General features: G+C 51.5%; 1 protein-coding gene across 3 annotated transcripts in view; it reads left to right on the top strand.

Moving 5' to 3' along the window:
• Positions 1 to 6: 6 nt before the first annotated feature.
• The window catches only part of TWIST2 (twist family bHLH transcription factor 2), a 49,954-nt gene continuing 30,489 nt past the window's right edge, over positions 7 to 19,471 (top strand). Inside the window, exons 1-2 of one of the 3 annotated variants that reach the window (XM_019923653.3) lie at positions 7 to 700; positions 9,031 to 10,753. In XM_019923653.3, the coding sequence (XP_019779212.1) occupies positions 183 to 665 (483 nt within the window). In that variant the 5' untranslated portion in view covers positions 7 to 182 and the 3' untranslated portion in view covers positions 666 to 700; positions 9,031 to 10,753. Of the gene's footprint in view, positions 701 to 9,000; positions 10,754 to 19,471 lie in introns of those variants that run through there. The other 2 variants (XM_033859442.2, XM_004323917.4) reach the window with 2 other exon arrangements.

Below are 19,471 nucleotides of genomic sequence, written 5' to 3'. Positions count from 1 at the left end.
TAGGGTTTCCAAAAAAGTTAGAATAACTTCCTCTCCCGGAGACCTCGGTTTTGCACAAGCCGGCCTTGAAATCAGAGCCTTTCGAGCAGCTCGGAGAGCGTGTGCTCGGCGACCGCGGGCTTGGCCAGCGGCGCGCGCTCGGCGCCCGGCGCCCCCAGCCCCACGCGCGCCGGGCGGGCGCCATGGAGGAGGGCTCCAGCTCGCCCGTGTCCCCCGTGGACAGCCTGGGCACCAGCGAGGAGGAGCTCGAGCGGCAGCCCAAGCGTTTCGGCCGGAAACGGCGCTACAGCAAGAAGTCGAGCGAAGATGGCAGCCCGACCCCCGGCAAGCGCGGCAAGAAGGGCAGCCCGAGCGCGCAGTCCTTCGAGGAGCTGCAGAGCCAGCGCATCCTGGCCAACGTGCGCGAGCGCCAACGCACCCAGTCGCTCAACGAGGCCTTCGCTGCGCTGCGCAAGATCATCCCCACGCTGCCCTCGGACAAGCTCAGCAAGATCCAGACGCTCAAGCTGGCCGCCAGGTACATAGACTTCCTCTACCAGGTCCTGCAGAGCGACGAGATGGACAATAAGATGACCAGCTGCAGCTACGTGGCCCACGAGCGCCTCAGCTACGCTTTCTCCGTGTGGCGCATGGAGGGCGCGTGGTCCATGTCCGCCTCCCACTAGCGCCGCGCCACCCACGTCCGGACCGGCGCGCCAGGGTAGGTGCTGCGCGCGCGACGGGCGCCCTCCTCAGCGGGCGGGCCGCGGCGGCGAGGATGGGGTGCGCTCTTCCTTCTAGCGACAGACGGGGGTCCATCGGGAAGCTTCCAGGTGCCGGGGCACCCTTGTGGTTTTGTGCAAGCTCCCAGGCAGGGTGTCAGTCGGGAACGTGCCGACTGGTGACAGTGGTATTTTCCGTCCTTGCTTCTGTGGAGGTGGGGGCCTGTGGGTGAGTGTCGGGGGAGTGGGCATCAGAAGAACTGCCCGGAGCCGGCCGGGGCAGAGATCTGGGGACCAGCTTACCCACTGCGTCCCTCGGAGCGGAGGCCGCCCGGGAAGCTGCCTGGGCCGGGCCGGGCCGGGCCAGGCTGTGGCTTCGCCCCGTTCCCGGGGAGTGGCAGAGCGCGCTCGTCGTGCGGACACCCATTTCTCCTCGACTGCTCTTGCAGGGTGTCCCGGCCCGCGCCTCGGGGACCCGGCCGTCGGCGACCTGGCCCGCCCGGTGGGCGCAGAGGTGTGGACCGGCGGCGCCTGGGTTCGCCTGGGGAAGGCGGGAGGACGCTGCCCTTTGCTGGCGGCTCCGGGGGCCAGTGCAGCCCGAAAGCCGGGGACCATCCGCGCCCGGAGCGCGGAGGACAGGGCCGAGGCTGAGGCGCGGAGACCGGAGCGCGGACACCGCCGCTGGGAACCCCGGCTGCCCGCAGGCAGGTGGAGTGGACCTCGGAGCTGGGAGCCTCTGGCCCCAGCCTTGAACCTCGAGAGTCTGGGAGGGGGCTCTAGCCGCGCTGCGACCGAGCGTTCGGCCCTGCAGGAGAGCGCGAGGGGTCCAGGCTGGGAAACAGGTTTGCAGGGAAAAGGAGGCGGTGCGACAGGGCCCGGCGCCGGAGAAGGCAAAGGGACACGGCTGCCGAGAGCACTGGAAGTTCTGGATTCCTCTAGTAGAGCGCTCAGGGCGTCCTGCACCGGCCCCTTTTCACCAGACACCTTAGAAGCCCCTTAGACAATGTCTAACTGCGGAGATGCTGTCCTGTCCTTTCCAGAAGGCTCTGTGACCATGCCTCTCTCAGACGATGGAGTGAAGGGTGCAGGATTTTTGGTGGAGAGAGAGCCGGGTTAAAAATCCTTCGTACTTGGTATGTTTTAGTTTCTCGCTCATCGTGCAGTGTTTTTATTCACGTCTCCACTTCACACAGAAGGAATTTAGATTAATCAAGAGCGTGCAGCCGCCCGTTCTCCCAGGCATAGCCATTTCTTTCCTGTGTGTTTTATAAGATCTGCAAATGCTTTTGCTGTGGCTCCGAAAGGCTGGCCTAGCACAGGTGGATTTTATTTTATTTTTTTAGTTTTTATTTCTGTGCCACTGAAAATTCTTTTGGTGAACTAGGCCCCTAAGACAATAATCATTTTATAGGCTTTTTAACAAGAATTTTCAGCAGAGAATAACTTACGGGGATCTTCTCCTATCTTTGTCAAAAGCAGATGGAAAGTGTCTCAATCACATATTTCCCTAGGAAAGAAAGTTTGGATTGGCCGAGTACTACAATGCTACAGTGGGATAATACATTAATTCTGGTTTTTGCTGCCTAAATTATGAGCTTCCATTAGTTAATTCCATTTACCCTTTCTACCACCATAGTTTATAGCACATCTGAAATAAGAACAAACAGATGAGGAACGTCGTCTTTTTAAAACGTACACATATATAGCTTTGTTCAAGGAAAAAGTCAACAGAATTATCATGAAGACTTCCCTCCAGAAAATTATTGAAAACAAAAGCAAGAGGTATTACCTTAATGCAGGAATTTCGTAGGATCTTTTGAAATTCATTTGAAAAGAATCGCATTCCTAAAACAGAGAATCAGACATAGAGCACAGTTCACATTATATAAAAATAAAAGGTATTACTTATAATGAATAAATGAAAAGCATTAAGAGTTTTCTTGGGAAAAAAAGTCCCTGACATGTAAGAGATAAACACATTCAGCTGGAGAGCAAATGATCTCCACGGGGCCCATTTATTTATATTTTTCTGTACTTGAATATCACTGACTAGGTCTGATAAACCAGTTTCCTTAGGTGGATAGATACCCACTCTGTACAGAGGAGAAGGGAAATGTGAAAATCTTTGACCCCCTGATGATCCTGGACGCACCTTGCTTTTGCTTATCAGGCGTGTTCGACAAGCTTTTGCATTCTTTCTGTTTTGAAGCTGCTCGTCTGTATGAGTATAAATACAGTCGTAATTGGTTTGATTTCCTGAAAATGTTGCTCCATGGCATTTGTTATTTATCTGTAACATTTTTAAGACGCATTGGGTCTATGTATTAGTAAGGAATGTCTAGACCTTTCCATAAACTGTATGTGATTTTAGTGTCTATTGAGCCATATGAGAAAAGCTGTGTCCAGATGAGCAGCAGCCACATGAGACGCCGAAATCGCCCCTTTATATAAAGAGAAACACAGGAAGGATCAGAGCACTGCTGGCGCTAACGTGTATCGTGACTCTTTCCTTTGGCCTGGTATTTAAAAATACAAATACACAATAAATCAGGTGACTTTGGACGGTCAACAGGGTTCATCTAATCTGAACATCTCCAAAGGAGTTTTCAGTTTTCTCGTTAAATGCCTGAGTCTCCGGTGCAGGGTTGGCGGGGCACCTGGCTGGGAGGGTGTGGGGAGGTGATGATTACTTATCAGATATTTTTCGTGTTCTCTGCTTTGTGGTTAAAGAAGATATCTAACTTCTGCAATCTGCATAGATTTTCAGTAGGTTCCCACCCTCAAAATACTACTTACTTTCCCCTAAGAACTTGTAGTTACTTTGGAGAACAGAGTAGGACCCTGTAACCATCTGATGTGTGTAAGCCTTTTCCTCTCTCCTGAAAATCGACTTTTTGGAGGTGTTCGTTAATGGCTAAATTCAGAATGCTTGCTGGTCGTGAAAGAAAATGAATCCCCTATGGTGAATGGAAATGCAGAATCCTAGGAGAGCTTTTGGTTGGTCAGGGGAAGAAGTAGAATGAATGGCCCAGCTACTTGAAATATAAATAATGTTTTGTTATAAAATGCCCACTGAAAAGATCTGATGTAGATAGAGGCTGACCTCTGTTACGTGGGTATTGTTTCCTTAAACATTTGTAGTTACTCTAAATCTTGCAGGAAGCAGGTCTTGCTACCCATCTGGCCAGAGTGGGAGCCGCAGGCTTGGGACTTGGAGAGTGGCTGTTTGAGGTCATTTGAAATGTAGTACTTTACTGAGGTTTTCTGAAAGCTGTACTATTTTCAGACAAGTCTTGAACCTGAAAGAGTTGAGTTTTCATCCTCCTTGCTTCACTGTATCTTGGATAGACGGCACAGAGGCCAGATTCCTTTCGCCTGGTGAAAAGATCATAAAGTAAACTCCTTCTGAGCAGATCACTATAACTCATAACTGTAGTTTAAATCTGGGCTTTTAAAAAAAACAAATATTTTAATAAGCCAGTTTTAAAGGCTGAACTTTTATGACAGTTTTTAAGCTTAGTATTTATATTAATCTATTCTCATTGGTGTCTTTACAAACCCTGTGACTGTATGCTGGAAAGTCTGTTTATGTTTGTGTCTTGTCCTGGGAAAGGATAAATGTGCAGCAAAAGGCAAACCAAATACAAAGCTTTCTGCTAGCGAAGAGCTCGGACGAGGCAAGAAAATTCAAAGAAGAGACGAATGCGTTAGTGTAGCCAAGAAGCAAAGCCATAAAGAAGACATAGAGTCTGAGAGCTACAGACATGGATGCATTGAAAGGTAAAGCCAAGATGAAACACTAAAAGCAGAAAATGCTTAAAAACAGACTTCACATGGTCACCTGCGTCTACACATGTGATAAAACTGTGTAGAATGAAACACACACACACACACGGGTGCGTGTAAAACTGGCGACATCTGAATAAGGTCTGGAGAGTGTATCAATGTGAGTTTCCTGGTTGTGATATTGTGTTATCGTTTTTTGAGGTGTTACCACTGGGGGAAACCGAGTGAAGAGTGTAAGGGAATCTCTGTGTACTGTTCCTTACAACTTCCTGTGACTCTGCCATTATCTCAAAATAAAAAGTTTGAAAGAAAAGATATTCCACAGGAATTTTAAAAATTTCTGTATTCAAATGAGCAAATTATATAAGGAATGATTATGCCTATCTCAGAGTAATAAACCCCCCAAAATGTGCTTTGAGCAAAAATCCATGTTTTTCCCTGATATCATTTGCATTATTGCATTTTTCAGAATATTAGGAATTTCTCATTTTTGCAATATATAATGAATTAGAAGTGGTCCCTTTTAATTCTAAAACAAAGAGTAGAATCCCAGAAATCTAGAGGAGAAATACCAATCAATACATTTATCCCTTTGCTAATAACGAGTATATTTTTCAAAGGAATTTCAGGAAATATTCACCTGAAACTGCTACAACATTTGCTTTTAAGATACTAAGTCTATATTGACTTACATATCCCCCCACGCACACTATTCTGAAGCCGATGATTTATCAAAATTATTCATCCAAGAAGTGTAGAGATTGAAGTCTTACTACACAGTTGGGGGATGGGGAGAGAGAGAGAGAGACACAGAGAGAGAGAGAGAGAGACTGACAGAGAGATATCAAATCGTAAACTGAGGCATGGTTATTTTAAATTAACATTTGTTTGTCTTTAATAGGAACGTATTTTGTGTTTGGGTAAGTCTTTGACCGCAATTTAGTTATATTAAATGTGCCTTAATTTAATGTTTATTTTGGAGTGAGATACAGTGACATTAACACTGCGATTTCCATGCTGATGTCAGCTAAGGCATGGTGGGATTTTTCTTCAGTGATTGCTAACAGTTGTCATGCTAAAAGGAGACTCGATCAGAAACTGGAAAAGCCGGGACGTAACTTTATTCCGACCTGAGAAATGTTTCGCGGTTACTTGAAAATAGAGTCATTTTGAGTCAAAACAATGTCTTCCGTGCTTTGAAATCTGTATTATTTTATCTGCAACTCTCTTGTTTAGAATAACATGATCCTGTGATTATGTGTAAGAGGCAACATGATTGAGAGAGCGAGGCATGGTGTCTGTGGAGGCTGTTATTGTTCAGTTTCTTCCCATAATATCGTTTTCCTCTGTTATTTGATCAGGGAAAGATTTAGATGACCCAGCTTCTCGGGATGTCTCTTGTAGAATGGTAATTTGACTTCTCACATCCTAAGAGCAATGCCTCTAAAATTGGCCACATCCCTCCTTTCTTCAGAGCAGAATTTCCCCATCGATTGAATGAAGGACAGGGTTGAGCCCAACGAGCTTTAGGTTATCAAAATCAGTTATTCTGAAAAATACTCCTCCTTTCTTTTTCGCTCATATTCGACCTTAAAAAGAGCCACCTGCATCTTTGGGGAGAAATGGTAAATTATGTTGTCTGCCATTAGATTCCTTTTCCTTGCTGTTTGTGACAGAGGGTTCACATTTGTTCTTCCGGACGTGCAGATCTGGTGTGTGACTGATGGGAAAGATGTGGGCAAAGACCCTAATTTTATTAACACTGCGATAGAGACCAAACAACCAACCCCAAGCCCAGGGCTGAGGTCTGTGCTGGGGTCACAGCCAGGGCCTCTCCGGAGCGTCAGGGAGAGCAGCTCAGAAGGGAAACCGGCGGTGGGTGTTCAGCCCTGTGCCTGGGAGGCGAGGTGTGGGGATCCTTTGTCCGACTCCCCATGGAGAACAAATGCCCCAAGTTTCGTTGTTCGCGCTGTTTTTCTATTGCTGCACAAATGAAACACCACGCTGGCCTTTCTGTCCGGTTCTCTCTGAGTGTGTCCCTCTTCTTAGCGATTCAAGAGATTTTTGCTCCAGAGACAAGCGAGGGCTCCTTGAGGAACAGCTTGTAAAATAAACAAACTCCCTGAAAGAAAACACAGGCCAGTAGTTTCTAGTCTCTGCCTCTGCGGCCGCGGTGGATTTCTGTGTGTGTTCGACTTTGATTTAACATTCTGGAAGTCAGAATGCAAGCAGGCAGCACGTTCTTTCAATCACGAGACCGAGAAATGAACATTGAGCTGCTATTTCCTCTCATTAATCTCAGCTCTTCAAGTAGATTTGTTTGCAGGGAGTGTAGTGGGATCAGAAGTCAAAAGCCATTTGCCTTGTTTGACTTTCTGGCCCTGTGGGCGCGAAAGTGCCTGCTACCTAGTCGTCTGCTTCCGTAACTCAGACTTTTAACTCGGGAAGAGTAACAGGGAAAGCTAGCCTGCAGGGATGGGAAGACCTGTACTCACTGGGTCACTTCCGGAAGGCTGTGTACATTGAAAATCCCATTCCTAATGAGACTGCCTTGATCAGTACACAGGAGCTTATCATTTCTTTGGGAAATGCCTAAAATTACTGCAAATTGGAGAGGAAAGGAGCGGGGAAAGGGCTTTATTTTCTTTCTCGAGTTGAGAGCATCGCCACGTCTCTATTCATATAATTGGGTTTGACTGATGAACAACATCGTCACTGAAGATTAATTTTCCTGAGTTTAAAGCATCCCAAATTGCCTACTACGTATATATCGGGTCGTAACTAATGAAAGTCTTCAGAATACACGTGGCCACCTTGTTGTCCTTTTTCATGATATCTGTATGCGTCGGTGGGAACCTAAGAAAGAAGATTTGATCCTTCGTGCATTTTTTCTGTCTGGTGAGCCTTTCTTCCTCAGCTCCTTCCCCGCCCGGACCCTACAACCCCGCATCCTCTCTGGCGCTCATCCTTTAGCTGAGATGTAGCATGATTCATAACGGAAGTCCACGAAAGCTTTCATATCGTAGTAAGTGATAAAGGATGAACAAAAAGCCCGTCCTCAGGCCGCGACAGCAGCACAAACAGGCGTGGGGAATAAACACCCCGTCTCAGGTTCCCTGAGTAGAGCAGGCCTGGGTGTTCTGGAAATTCAGTGCAGCTCAGTAATAGATGTGCAGCCAGACCCCCCGCCCCCCAAACTGTGCGCTGGGTGACGCCCTCTCCTTAGCTGGCGATCGTGACTCTTCTCTAAAAAAACTGTTCCACTGATACTAGAACAAAAGTGCCCCTAATGGATATCTGTACCCTAGAAAGCCTGGTGTGTCCTGTTTTGTTGAGTTTTCTTGTGCAAAATGACCTGCTTCAACCACCTAGAACTGCATGAAACCATGGGGTGACTCCGCCGGCGGGCGCTTCCGGGCTGATCGTTCGCGGTGTCCGTGCTGGGGCTGCACGGGATGTCCACGCACACCCCTCTTGTGGAAAGAGTCCGCACAGTCAAGTATTTTAAGGGCAGAATTAACTCAAGGCTATTTTGCCGGATGTTAAATTATTGCTGCTTCCGGAACTCTCTTTTTGAGGAGAGAGATTTTCTTTTAATTAAACAATAAGCAAAAAGCGTGGACTGTGATATATTCATCTGCTCGTTTCAGAGATCACTATTATGCGACATCCACTTTTGTTTTATTACATTTCAAAAATGAACGATTTCACATAATTTCATTGTTGAGTAAATTTAATCTTCTTACGCGTCTCCAGCGATTCTGGAAACATGAATCGATCATTTATGAGTTATATATGACAAAGGTAACTTTTTCAGGAATGGCAAAGTAAAAGAGAAAGTGAAGGTCTGAACAGGAAAAGTGATGTGTGGAGAATTGCACACGGAATAGGGCGATTGAGGGGATCAGGGCCCCTGAATAAGGAAACGGAAGGATCAGGAGTGTGTGCGGGCGCGGACCTCCCTCTGCTGGTCCCTGGAGACCCATCGTGTCTCCCCAGGGATCCCTGAGAAACCTAGAAGACAGGGGTTTATCAGAACAAACACCCTCCCGGCCTTCCCAGAAAAGGGACACTTTGTAAAATCCAGTAGGGCTGCCTCACCGCTGCTGTGATGATGCCCCAGGCGGGAGGCCACGGGGCCGCATGACCTAACAAGGACCTGCAGAGCCTTCACCTGCCACCTGCCCCGGGGCATCAGCGTCACCCCGAGAGGGCCATCCCAGACGTCCCAGAGGTGGCGCCCGACTTGCAGGACCCCACCAGAGGCAGCGGGTGCCCCAGGTACCAGAGAAAGCAGAGGTCCCTGAGAGCGCGGTGGCTGAGCGAACACCCTGCATAGGCGAGGGGAGCCCAGGAGGCGGGTGCTCAGCTGGGCCTGACTGGCCTCGGAGCTGCTGCTGATCTGCCCTCAGGTCACGCGGACGAACGGCTGAGTGTCAGCCAGCGTGGCTCAGCCTTTGCCAGGGTTAACGAGAAGACGTGGGAACTCAGCACTGGTTTCCTCCTCCTGTAGATAACCCCACTGTCAAATTTCACTTTGAAGCTTTCAATCGTCCAAAGACAGCAGACTTCCAGGAGATGACACCCGCCCACCACTGAGGTTCACAGGGGAAACAGAACGCGCCTGGCTTTGCTGAGAGAAGCCAACTCACCACGCTGGCCATCTTGGGAAGCATCCTTCTGCTGGAGCCGCCGAGTTCTCTGAATGGTGATAACGGGTTATTTGCACGGACGACAGAGTTCATCCTCCTGGCTCGTTCCTCAGAAGCGTGTCAATGTGCAGATTTTATGAAGCAAGCTCTTGGACAGTCAGCTTGTGTTGTGTATTTTTTGAAAGTTACAGCGAGTATCATTCAATGTTAATTACATAATTTCACTTTTGCTAACCAGAAAGAGGCAAAGGGGAAGTGAGGACACAAAGAGCAAAGCTGGTGTGTTTCTGGCTCCTGGCACCCACCGTGCTCCCTCCTGCGTGACTCTTCACAATGTGAATTCTGGAGGTTTTAAATGTTCACGACTACATGTGGTCAACAAGCCTCTCCCCAATGGATTTTGCTCTTCAGTGAAATCACCGTTTCCAGAACAAATCATATGCAGTTCTTTCCCTTAGTGAATTTCCCTGACATGGTATTTTTCTATTTGGAGGAATTTTAATCAGACAGAAAGCAAAGGAAGTTGCTCTTGTAGGGGCGGGCTAGGTCCCCAAGGGAATCTGTTGGGAAAAACCCATTGTCTTGGGTCCAGGGGATTGAGAATCCAAACAGGACTCTTCCTGAATTTGAACATGCAGTGGACATCAATTTCCTGCTCTCAGCCCTGCATTTTTGGGCTGAGGTGTGTCATAGCTTCGCTGGGACTCAGTTTCCCTGCCTTGCAAAACGATGGGGTAAGTTTCTCACAGTCCTGCGGTTATCAAAATTCCAAGAGCCAGTAGCACCCAGCCATTCCCTCCTGGGTATGTACACCAAAGAATTGAAAGCAGGTGTTCATACAGAAGTGCACACTCACGTTCATAACAGTGCTGTGTACAATAGCTAAAGGTGAAAACAGTACAGGTGTCCATCAGCTGAGGAAGGGGTCAGTACCGTGCGGTCTCTCCGTACAGTGGAGAACTACTCAGCCAGAGGGCGTGATGTACTGGCTCATGCTCCAGCATGGGTGAATCTTGAAAACATTACGCTGAGTTAAAGAAGTCAGACACAAAACACCAAATAGCGTCGATTCCATTGACATGAAATATCCGGAACAGGCGAAAGTAGATTCGTGGTTGCCAGGGACTGGCGGGGAGGGAGGACGGGACACAATTGCTTAATGGGTGTGGGATTTCTGTGTGGGGTGATGAAAAAGGTCTGGAACGAGATAGCGATGATGTTTGCACAACAGTGTAAAATTCTCCTGAATTGTATACTTTAAAATGGTTAAAATGATGAATTGTGTATTCTGCCAGCAAAAAAAAAAGAAAAAAGAAAAAAAGTCCTGAGTCAGACTGTGGCCCTCTCTGGTGACTTGCTGGGATTTGGGGGTGGAGGGGTGCTAAACCTTTACCTTTTCTCCACTTTCCGGAGACGTAGTCCAGCGTATCCACCTGCTTCAGCGCTTATCAGATGCTCTCGTCTAGGCAAGTTGTGTTGCCGAAAAGCATCTTCCTTTTGAAATCTCTTTCCTAATGTGTTCATAAAAAAAGTCCCTCAGACAATTCTGATAACACACTTAGCGGCCTGTTGATTGTGTCTCTGGAAGCCTCTCCACGGTGGACTGGGGTTCCGGGGGGGAGGGGCGCAGGGGCGGGGGTGGCCCCAAGGTTCTGCACTGCCAGCCATCGACCCAACAGACAAGCACGGGGAGCATCTTCACACCTGCTGCAGCGGTGGCCCAGGAGCGTTTGGACCCATCGCGTCCAGCAATGGGCTCCCCAAAGCCCAGGGCCTGCCCACGAGTGTGCCTATCTCAGTCTGGTTCGCAGGCTCAGAGACCCTCAAAGGGGGTGCTGTGGCCACCCCGAGCTGGTGATTCCTGAGAACGGGGGCCTCTGGCCCTGCGCTGCTCTTTTGGGAAAATCCCTCTCTTTCTCCAGTGCCACCTTCTAAGGGCTGGGACCCTAGCCCAGTGCAGAGTGGACATGTGACCAGCATGGTGGGGCCTGCCCCCAGAGAGAGGGACATGGGGAAAGGGGTGGCACGCCATCGTTCGGGGCCAGTGGGGTGGTTTTTTCTCCTTTGATCTTTTTTCTCTCCTTCCCCCACTGCTGAGTTAACTCCTCACCTGCTTACTGAGCCACTGCGCCCCAGAGACCCACCAAGGGAGACGGGTGGGAGAGGGCTTCCTCCGCCGTGATTCAGCTCCACTTCTAGAAACACCATCACCTTCATGGTGTCGTGCAATCAGCACTTTGAGACACTTGCAGAAACCCCAGAGATAGTGTTGGGCTCATGGACTGTGTTTTGAGAATCAGACTGGAGGGCTCAGAAGAACACGAAGCAGGTCCGAAAGGATCTCACCAGGAGGGGTGAGTGGCTGAAAGCAAATTTGCTGCTGCAGTTCCCCCCTTCCTGGTCCTCTGCGCACCCCTCCCCCCAAAAGAAAACCACCAGGGAGGGAAGAAGAGAGGCAGACAGTTTCCCTCAAGCTGCTGAGAGAGAGAACTCAGATTGAGGCAGGAGGACAGGACTCAGGTTGCCTGCCGGCCCCCTAGTTAAGTTGTGTCGCCGCCTGACAAGAACCCAGGTCACCCCCGCAGGCCAGACGCATCTTGTCCTGGGGCCCCGAGGCATCAACGCCACGTGCTTCCTCCTGCAGCTGTGAGGACGGAGCCCAGGTGCAGAGGGGACGCTCTTTGATTCACGAGTGCAGCCCAGCGCTACTGTACCTGGGGACACTGCTCCACTCTCCGGCCACCTCTGCTCTGAGTAACTGAACCGGGGGCTCACCATATCCCCCTGGGTGCCACACACTGTGGACACTGGGCCAGCACCCGGGGTAGGGCAGTGTCATGTTGGGCGGGTGGGCTCCATCCTTCCTGCAGCTGGTTTTCATATAACCGTCCGGGTGACGGGAACTAAGTCGGCACCCTTGGGCGCACACACACAGGGTGCCCCCTCCCACCTACCCCGTCCTTCTCACTGCCCCTGCAGCCAGTCGGGTGTCACAATGTCCACCCACCCAACCTCTCCATGAAAACATCGGCCGTCAAAGCTAATAGAAAATCAGGCCTCCTGGTGAATCCTGGCGGACAAAACGACATTCGTTTTGTCCCGTCAAGGTCCATGGCTCTGTCCGGCGGGGATCACTGACACGTGTGTCCACCCCCAGCCCACCGGCTGGGGCGCAGCAGGAGCGCCACAGAGCCTGACAGTGGGCACGGAGGGGACGGAAATGACGGTGCTGATGTGAAGCCTTCACTGCCCTGGCCCCTGCGGCTGTCATCTGGGGAACAGCAGACACAAGTCACGAAGAAAAGGAATAACTGCAACTCAATTAAAAAATGAAACTTCCAAACACCAAAACACTAGGATATCCAGAATTGTCAAATGAACTGCGAAGGAAATATTTACACTGTGTTTTATAATGGATCAATATTCTTATGAGACAAAGAGCCCTTAAAAATCCATAAGAGAAAAGACGATCACCCAGTAGAAAATAAGGGCAAAATATATGCACTTACAAAAGAAGAAATTCAGTTGGTCGATGCACATATAAAAGTGTTGAACTTCAACAGTAGCCAAGAAATTCAAAATAAAACAGGAGGATACTATTTTTTTACTAAAGTGGAAAATACATAGAGATAATGATAATTCCCATTATTGAGGAAACGGTGAGGAACCAGGTCCTCTTGTCCGTGCCAGGGAGAAGATACATTGTAAAATCTTTCTAAAGAGGTTTTGACAGTAGGTAAAAAAAAAGATTGAAAAATTGGAAATAGGCTTGGATGGAGCCAATGCACTTGTAGGAGTTATCTTTGAGTGAATCACGGTGGCCCTGCCTAGCAGCAGAGACGTTCATATCAGCTTTGTTAATATGAGGGAAATGTTTAAAATGTCCTGAATGAATCGCTTGAATAAGCTGTGTGGTTTAGCCATGTTCTGGAACACTATACTGTCAGCAGATTTGGTATCGTAAGCAAATATTTAATAATGTGAGGGAAACGGTTATACAATGGAACGGAACATATGATCCCAGGTTGAAAATTCAGAGTGTGCTTGCGTGGGTATGTTCGTCCAGAGAGAGAGAGAAAGGTAAGGACACGTGTCTCTAGACCAGAATGTTAGTGGAAAATCTTCCTTTCCTTCTTATTTTTATTGCTTTTCTTTATTTTCCAAATTTTCCGCAAATGCCATGTATCACTTATGCAATTTGAGAAAACCAACCAGGACGCTTGAGAGGGAGGGTGGAAGGCTCTTCCCAAGCATCCCTTCCTCTGGACTCTGGTTAACCCTCCAACCCCCAGGCCCACGCTGGTAAAGCAGGGCTCCTGCAAGACAGCCTGCTGCCCTCCTGCAGATCCGCCCTCGCTGGAACTTTCACTCCATGTCACAACTTTGGTTCCTACTGAAGTAACATGTGAAATATATATTTTTTGTTATCTTCTGTAATCCACCGTCACTACCCTGTCCCCTGTCCACCGTTTTCTCAGAGGGCCTTTAATGCTGGGACCATTTGATGTCTTCTTCCAGAACCCATCAACTTGGCCCAGCTGGGCTCCCTACTGGGACCCCAGGCCGGCTTCTTCTGATGGGGGCGGGGCAGGGGGGGACCATGTACCTTTCTGCTTTCTGCCCTTATCTCCCGGGCAGATCGGCATAAGCGTTAATTACAGGAATTAGCTCATCCTCTTCCCCTGTGGTCACCCCGCCCTCGGTTTGGTTTCAGCATCCTCGTTTGTCTTTCTTTTCTTCTCTGTATTTGGGGATATATGCTCTTAATCACAAACCACTTCAGATTTGTGGAAGCAAGTGGAGAAAATACAGTGAACTGACTGTCCCCGAATCCAGACTGAGAGGAACCCCGAGAGAGAAGCCTCCTTACCTTCTGGAGGCGCTTGTGCTCACCAGTCACTGGAATCCAAGGTTCAAATCAGTCACCCCCCCGCTCCTGGCCTTCGGGGATGAACGGCACACGTTCAGGACTGGAGCAGAAGCTGGCGGTGCCGGTGGGTTGACGCCCCCTCCCATCCTGACCAGTCAGGTTCTCTAGAAGCCTGGACCCTGGTGGTTTGCAGCCTCACCTCCTATCTGAATCACACCTGCACCTCCCAACCTAGTGTCCCTGGGCTGAGCCCCCAGCTCTGAGTCTCACGTTTCCTTTCCAGTTCTGAACCGTAATCTAATTTGCTCTGAGGCTGTCTTCTTTCACACCCTGGGCTGCGTCGGATGCAGGCTTCTGGCACATTCTGGGACCACCCTTGCCAGATGGCCAAATCCTTTTCAGAAGGATGGCTGAAATGTTTGTAGGTTTCCATCAGTGCCGGGTGGAGTGGCGCTGAGTCTCCAGGAGGGAAAGCCCCGGGCAGACACTCTCCTCCAGGCTGTCTGTCCTCTGCAGTACGCCCGTGAGCACACGGATGCAGCGAGCTGTGCTTGAATTCTCAATCCGAAACCACAGTTGCCTTTGCTGTAGAGACATAAAGAAACCAGGAGGTTAACGGCCGGGTTAGTCCCCGCCGTGGGCCTCCTGCATGAATCAGAGCCGACGGGGGAGCATGAGTGAGTCAGAGCGATGGCTTTTTGTCTTCTAGCTGCGCAAATAAACAGAGCAGGAAGGCCGAGTGGGGCGCCAGGAGCACAGGGCAGGAGGCGGCGCCCTGCCCCCGACGGTCAGCCTCGGTCGGGGGAACGGGGGCGCAGGAGGTCGGAACCCGGGCCGGGGCCTAGACCAGGTGGGACCGGGGCAGGGAAGCTGGTGCCGTGGGGCACAGCCGGGCCGAGACGGGTCTGGGGGAGGCGGGTGCAGGCCTTGGCTGCTTTGCAGAGACACGGAGCCAGGGTCCCCCCTGCCTGGGGTCCACCCGCCCCTTGGTGCACCCTGCCCAGCCTGCACGGGCATAGGAGGGATCCTGTCCCACGTCCTGCGCTCGGCCCCTTCTGAAGTGCCCGTTGGGCACCTCCCCTCAAGCAGCCCCCTTCTCTGAGCTCCTGTGTGCCAAGGAAGGGGGTTTGTGAAGCCCGCCAGGTGCAGCTGGGTGGCACCAAGGTTTGGGGGTGGCTCGGAGGGGTGCCTCCCACCGCGGGCCTGGCCGCGTGGTGATGTGAGGGGCCTCCTCTCTCCCCGCAGACTGGTACAGAGGGAGGAGCCACGCTGCCCCAGAGAAGCCCAGGGAGCAAAGGAAGACCAGTGAGGGTGCTCGCTGAGGCTGTGATGCGGAGTATTTAGGGGTCCCAGCACTTGGCACGTAGAGTTACTTTAATCCTGAAAATGGCCCAGTGAGGTGTGTGCCTTTACTCCCAATGCCCAGATGGGGAAACTGAGGGGCCTTAGCTGAGGCCATCTAGCTGCAGTGGGCGGAGCCAGGAAGTGCCCGCAGGTGGTCTGTGCCTTCAGCAGGTGGTCTGAAACGTGAGACGCCCCCTCCTGTTCCTGGGATGGGTGGTCACACTGGGGATCTCTATTTCAGACGAGATGGGGACCCCCACGTGCCGTTCCCTGGGGAGAGAGCAAGGGTTGGGCCTGGATGCTGGCTGCGCACCGGTGGCATTTCCTGCGCCCCTGCCCACTGCCTGCGGGAGCCCATGCAGCTCTCTGCCAGGAGGGTGGAGGTGGGGGTGGGGGGAGGCTGATTCTGCTTCCAGCCACCCCCCACAGGTCGACACACCTGTGCGTTTCTGTTTCCGTGCTGTCAGGATTCAGCAAGGCAGGCTGGTCATGATTCAGCCTGAACACAGGAGCCCCAGGTCCAGAAATGGATTCAACCCTCCCCAACCCAGGTTACCCTCCTGGGCATCAACCCACTAGGCAGGGGTGAAGCCTCTGAACTTACAGAGCCCGGGGACGAGGGGAACCTATAGACTTGTCACCGGAGCTTGTTTCGTTTGCTGTGGTATTAGAAACATGTTCCTTCTAACCCAGAGAATCCCTGCTACCTGTTTAATGTGTGGCGTAGATAAACAAGCAGATGTAATGCTCTCTGTCAGTAGGGAAGACTCCCCACTGTCTGCACAGTGCCAGCATGGATCAGATGTGCTTCCCAATAAGGGAACCTTTCCTGTCACTCAGTGCCCTGCCCGGCAGGGGACGGTTGGGGCCCTTCTTCTGGGCCCATCTTAGGACAATCAACAATAAACAACAAAAAAATTTTGTTTATTTAATTTATCCTTTTTATTCAACTGCTTTTTAAGAGAAGTTTAATTTTCACAGGAAAATTGAGGGGGAAGTACAGAGATTTCCCACATACCATCCGCCACCCCCACACACAGCCTCTCCCACCAGAGAGGAGCATTCGTCACAATTGATGAAACTGCACGGACACGTCATCATCCCCCAGAGCCTGTATCAGGGTTCACGCTTGGTGTGGTGCATCCTGTGGGTTTGGACAAATGTATAATGATGTGTATCCCCCATTGTAGGGTCATACAGAATAGTTTCACTGCACTAAAAATCCTCTGTGCTCTGCCTTTTCATCCCTCCATCCCCCCAACCCCAGGCAACCCCTGATCTCTTTACCGTCTCCATAGCTTTCTCTCTTCCAGAATGTCACACAGTTGGAATCATACAGTACGGAGCTTTCTCAGATGGGCTTCTGTGTCTTGCTGCTGTGTATTTAAGGTTCCCCCATGTCTTTTCAGGGCTCGATAGCTCATTTCTTTTTAGTGTTGAATAACATCCCATTGTCTGATGTGCCACAGTTTACTTATCCATTCACCTCCTGAAGGACACCTTGGTTACTTCCAAGTTTTTGGCAATTGTGAATAAAACTTGTAAAAACCTCCACGTGTGGGTTTTTGTGTGGACGTAAGTTTTCAGCTCCTTTGGGGAAATACCAAGGAGTGCGTTTGCTGGATCACAGGGTGAAAGAATAGGTTTAGTTTTGTAAGAAAGCATAAAACTCTCTTCGCAAGTGGCTGCACCGTCCTGCAGCCCCCACCCCCACCCCACCCCCGCGCTGACCAGGAGTTCCTGTTGCTCCACAACCTCACCAGCCTTTGGTGATGTCAGCATGCTGGGTTGTGGCCCTCCTGGTAGGTGTGTAGTGTTATCCTGTCATTCAGGACATCCGTCACCTAGTCAGCCAGGGCATGTCTGCAAGTCACTGATCTCATCTAATCACCTCCGTGGTTGATGGAGAAGTATCCGTAACATGGCGTACGAAGTGCTGCCTCCCCTGGGCCCCGTCGAACGTCGATTCTTTGGCCATCCCGCTACCCCACCCCTGCCCTCAGCACTGCTCCAGTTCCCTCGTGGCTGCGGCTTCTGTGCGCTTTTAACCCCGGGCATCCTCCCCGATCAGCTCCGCCAGGGGGGCAGGTCTGTCCCTTTCACACGGTGCTCTGCACCTGCAGGGGAGCTACCTGGAACAGGTGTTCCATTGGAACAGGTGCAGTGAATGAGCAAATCCTAGTGTTGTGTCCTGAAAACACCCATCTCCTCATGCTCTGTGCTAGCGTGCCCCCGCCTCCGCCCCTCTGGTACCCCCGTCCCATGTCCCCTTCTCTGGGGGGACTGTGGCATTTGTTGTGACCCCCGCCATGCTCCCCTCACAGTGGCCCTGTTGCTGTAACTCTCTCCAGGCACGTCTGACTGCCCAATATCTCTCGAGTGCCTCCAAGACCACGTCTCGCTTATACTTCCACCCGCCTGGCCCAGCCCGAGGCCGGGCATGTGGTCTGTACACAGCGTGTGTTTGTATGATGCAAAAATGCAGGGGAGGGGATTGCAGGAGGACCCTCTGTTTCCCTACCAAGTACCCAAAGAAATTATGCTGTGTCTGTGATACAAAAGCACATTTTCTCTTGTGACAGGAAAAAGTATTTGTGATTTATAGTTCCCTCGCTGCCTTCTGAGGGGAACGCTCCTGGAAGCTGGGGGGCCTTGAGTTTGCTGAGAACAGAGTCGACCTCTCCCTGTAAGCGTTCTCCATCCTAGAAGCCTGTGGCAGTTTGCCGGAAGGGGGGGCTGTGACATTGGAAGGAACACAGCTCCTGAACTGCTGTCTGCAAAAGGAGGGGGTGAAGAGGGAAGTGCGGGGGGGGAGAGAGAGAGAGAGAGAGAGAGAGAGAGAGGGAGAGAAACTTCTTCAGTGCATCCTAGCAGAGGGGAGAATAGCGGGAAGAGATACATCTGGATCGGGGGGCGGGACTGTGATTTGTGATTTGAGGATTGAAGTGCTGTACACTAAGTGCCATCTCCTTTGCCCTCAGCACACACAGACACACACACACTCAGTAAAATACTCATTTCTCAGCAGGCTTCATGCAGTGGCTTTGAGGGTGGAGGTGCAGTAAGGAGCACCCCAGCCCGGCGTCTGGCGTGGGGTGGGCTGTGACGGGAGAGCGTCGAGGCTGGGTTCCCTTCGAGAAAGCAGAAGAAAGCAGTTACTGCAGGGCTGCGGAAGGCCCGGCCTGCCTGCCCTGGGCTAGTTGCCAGCAGACGGCATCTAGAGACCGAGGGCTGGGTGGACAGGCTGGCCGCCAGCTGTGGGCTTCACATCACCCCTGGGAGATGCCTCGAACCCAGGGCGGAAATGCAGTAGCGTCCTCACCAGAAAGCAGCTGATGGGCGGGCTGGGAGGCCGGGGGCAGAGCATCCCTCCCAGAGGTCTCTGGGTGCATCCCCAGAGGCCTAGATGATGCGGGCAGGAGGACGCCTGGAACCAAAGGGTAGGGATGTGCCAGGTGGAGGCCGGAGAGAGGAAAAGCCAGACATGGCGCCCGGCAGGGCCGAGGCACCAGGCAGGCTCCCCGCAGCCAGGTGAGGCTCTTCACAGGGAGTGAAAGGACGGTTGAAAGAGGAATGGAGTTAACGGAAGCCCAGGGAGGCGGCTGGCACTCCTGGACCACCTCTCCTGGCAGACACAGACCAACATAGCCCAGACATGAGTCCCCCAGATGTCAGCCCGAGTCACTGGGACTCCTCTGGCTGCACCCGCCCGAGGCTTCCGAGGACTCCAGGGCCCTTGGGCATCGTCCACCGAGGCCCCAGGGGCCTTCTCTGGGGGGGGGGTCTAGAGCTGGTGGGCTCCAGGCCCCCAAACTGCCACCTGCCCGGAGCTGGTACACGCTGCGCAAAACCCCAGCCCAGTGGTGTTGGTTCCGAGGTGAGGCAGCGGGTCTCAGCGAGGGGAGGGTGCTCCGTCACATAGAACTTGTGCGCAGGATCAGCCCGGACTGGGGTCTCCTCTCCTCAGCGTCACTCCATCACGCCATCAGTGGCTGGACCACAGCTGCTGGTCCTCACAAGACAGAAGATGCTGGGGAGTGGGGTGGGCAGCAACGCGGCTCTGGCCGTGGCTCTGTCTGTGACATACGCTGTGTTCTGAGCTGGGTGATTCTCTGGGA

The sequence above is a fragment of the Tursiops truncatus genome, chromosome 7 (assembly GCF_011762595.2).
Source record: "Tursiops truncatus isolate mTurTru1 chromosome 7, mTurTru1.mat.Y, whole genome shotgun sequence".
NCBI lineage: Eukaryota > Metazoa > Chordata > Mammalia > Artiodactyla > Delphinidae > Tursiops > Tursiops truncatus.
The sequence above is the reverse complement of the archived record's forward strand: the minus strand, read 5'-3'. Positions and strand labels throughout refer to the sequence as shown.